Source organism: Galeopterus variegatus, unplaced genomic scaffold (assembly GCF_000696425.1).
Source record: "Galeopterus variegatus unplaced genomic scaffold, G_variegatus-3.0.2 Scaffold219, whole genome shotgun sequence".
NCBI lineage: Eukaryota > Metazoa > Chordata > Mammalia > Dermoptera > Cynocephalidae > Galeopterus > Galeopterus variegatus.
The window spans coordinates 73,034-74,961 of record NW_007726330.1 but is presented as its reverse complement, the minus strand read 5'-3'; the positions used below and the strand labels follow the sequence as shown (position 1 = coordinate 74,961).

Here is a 1,928-nt window from a genome sequence, read left to right as displayed (position 1 = left end):
GATCCTATATAGGGATGACCAGTGCGCTCACAGCGCTCACTGGCTGAGCGCAGTGCGGCCGTCTCAAAAAGGACAAAAAAACAAAACAAAACAAAATTTATACTAAGCAATCAAATTTTTTTGTAATGTGGAAAATTGAAGATAAGGCTAGATTTCCAAAATGTCTAAGCTACTAAATATTTGCAATAGTGAAAGATGCCATGTAAATATAAGAAGGCAAAAAGAATGAAGACACTAGATCACATTTCATATGGTAATCTGCAAACCAAGTACAATTTTGTCTTTGAACTTCAAGAAGGAGCCTTTCGGCTGTCGGCCAGATCGAAGAGAACTGAATAAGCCCTTCTTTCCACCTTTGCAAACTGCTGGGTAAGAGTTCATTTTTTACCATTAGTGTCAGTTATTCATCCAGAGAATTCTATTTAGAGCTAGAAAATTTTGATATTTGAAGTCTAACACAGAAAGAGCAAGGCACTATTTTTTACTTTTAAAAAGAAACTTCTTTTTTTTTTTTTTTTTTTTTTTTTTGGCAGTTGGTTGGTACAGGGATTGAACCCCGGACCTTGGTGTTACCAAGCACCACGCTCTAATCAGCTGAGCTAACTGGCCAGCCCCCAACTGTCTTCTAAATGGCAGGAAAATTCTATGCTGCAATTGATTAGACTTAAAGAAAGCATCCACCACCAGTATCTGATGGGATAAGAGGCAATTATGCTAAAAGACAGATGGTCACAATGGAGTCCGACTCTGGGCTCTGTTATTGCTACTCCACAGTTGTGCTTTCTTAAAATAGAGCCTAAACACATGGAAGGGAGGGTCTGTTTTTCCTGCTAGACTTCAAGCTTCTTGAGGGCAAGGACCTTCTCTTATGACTCACAGAATCCCAAGGGCCTACTGTGGCCATTCAAACACAATGAATGACATGATATGAAATATGCCAAGTATGCCCTATAGTCTTTCCTTCCTTCAAACCAGGCGGCAAATTCTATTTCATTTTTGTTGCTATATCTACTGAGTTAATAAAATCAAGGGCTGCCAGTTAGCTCAGTTTGTTAGAGTGCAGTGCTGATAACATGAAGGTTTAGGGTTTGATCCCTGGATGGCCAGTCACAAGAAAATAAATAAATAAATAAATAAAATAAAAGAATCAAGACATGATAATAAAAAGAGAAGCTCAATACTATTTTTTCAGAAGTGTGATTCACAAGCAGCTTCTAAAACCTACTCCATGAGACTGGTTTCCAGTGGCTCACAGGAGCTGGATGTGACGTGATCCCAAGTTACAGAGAGTGGCCAACAGGTGGAAGTAAGACCTTGTCTTTATGTCAAAGGAGACAGATATACTTTGCCAGAAAGATCAGGTTTGGGACCTAAAGTGCCCTGGGCTCCTCCCACTGCCATATGGTAAGCAGACACAATCTCCCCATTCTTTTAAAGAGACATGGGGCTCTTCTGTATTCTTTGGTATTTCTTCTCTATTTCTTGGCTCTGAACAATTCTGGCTGAGTATGTGCCATCTATGCAGCAGACAGACAGTGTTCAAATCACACCCAGACACACAGACAGAGAAAGCCACTTATGACATTTTCCCCTTAAAAGTTCAAAACATCTTACTTGTGAAGTTCTGTTCTCATTGTCCCGTATCCTTTCCTTAACCAGTCGCACAAGAGATGCAATGTTGTAAAACTCCGCTTCTTCTAGTACACCTAGAACAAGGACCAAACTGTAGTCAGAGACGTGTGTGAGTTCACCAGAAAAACATCAAGAAGAGGCTAGAGTTTATGTGCTTGCTAAAAATGTCATTTTCCAAAAAGACAAAAAAAAAAAAGGAAGGGCCGGCCCGGTGGTGCACTGCTACAGTGCGCCACTTGGAAGTGCGGCGGTGCTCCCGCCAAGGGTTCGGATCCCACATACAGACCGGCCGCTCA

General features: G+C 41.0%; 1 protein-coding gene across 1 annotated transcript in view; it reads right to left on the bottom strand.

Moving 5' to 3' along the window:
• Positions 1-1,928, bottom strand: part of KCTD2 (potassium channel tetramerization domain containing 2) — a 15,535-nt gene that overhangs the window by 6,692 nt on the left and 6,915 nt on the right. Inside the window, exon 4 of the mRNA XM_008566101.1 lies at positions 1,615-1,706. Within this exon, the coding sequence (XP_008564323.1) occupies positions 1,615-1,706 (92 nt within the window). The remainder of the gene's footprint in view (positions 1-1,614; positions 1,707-1,928) is intronic.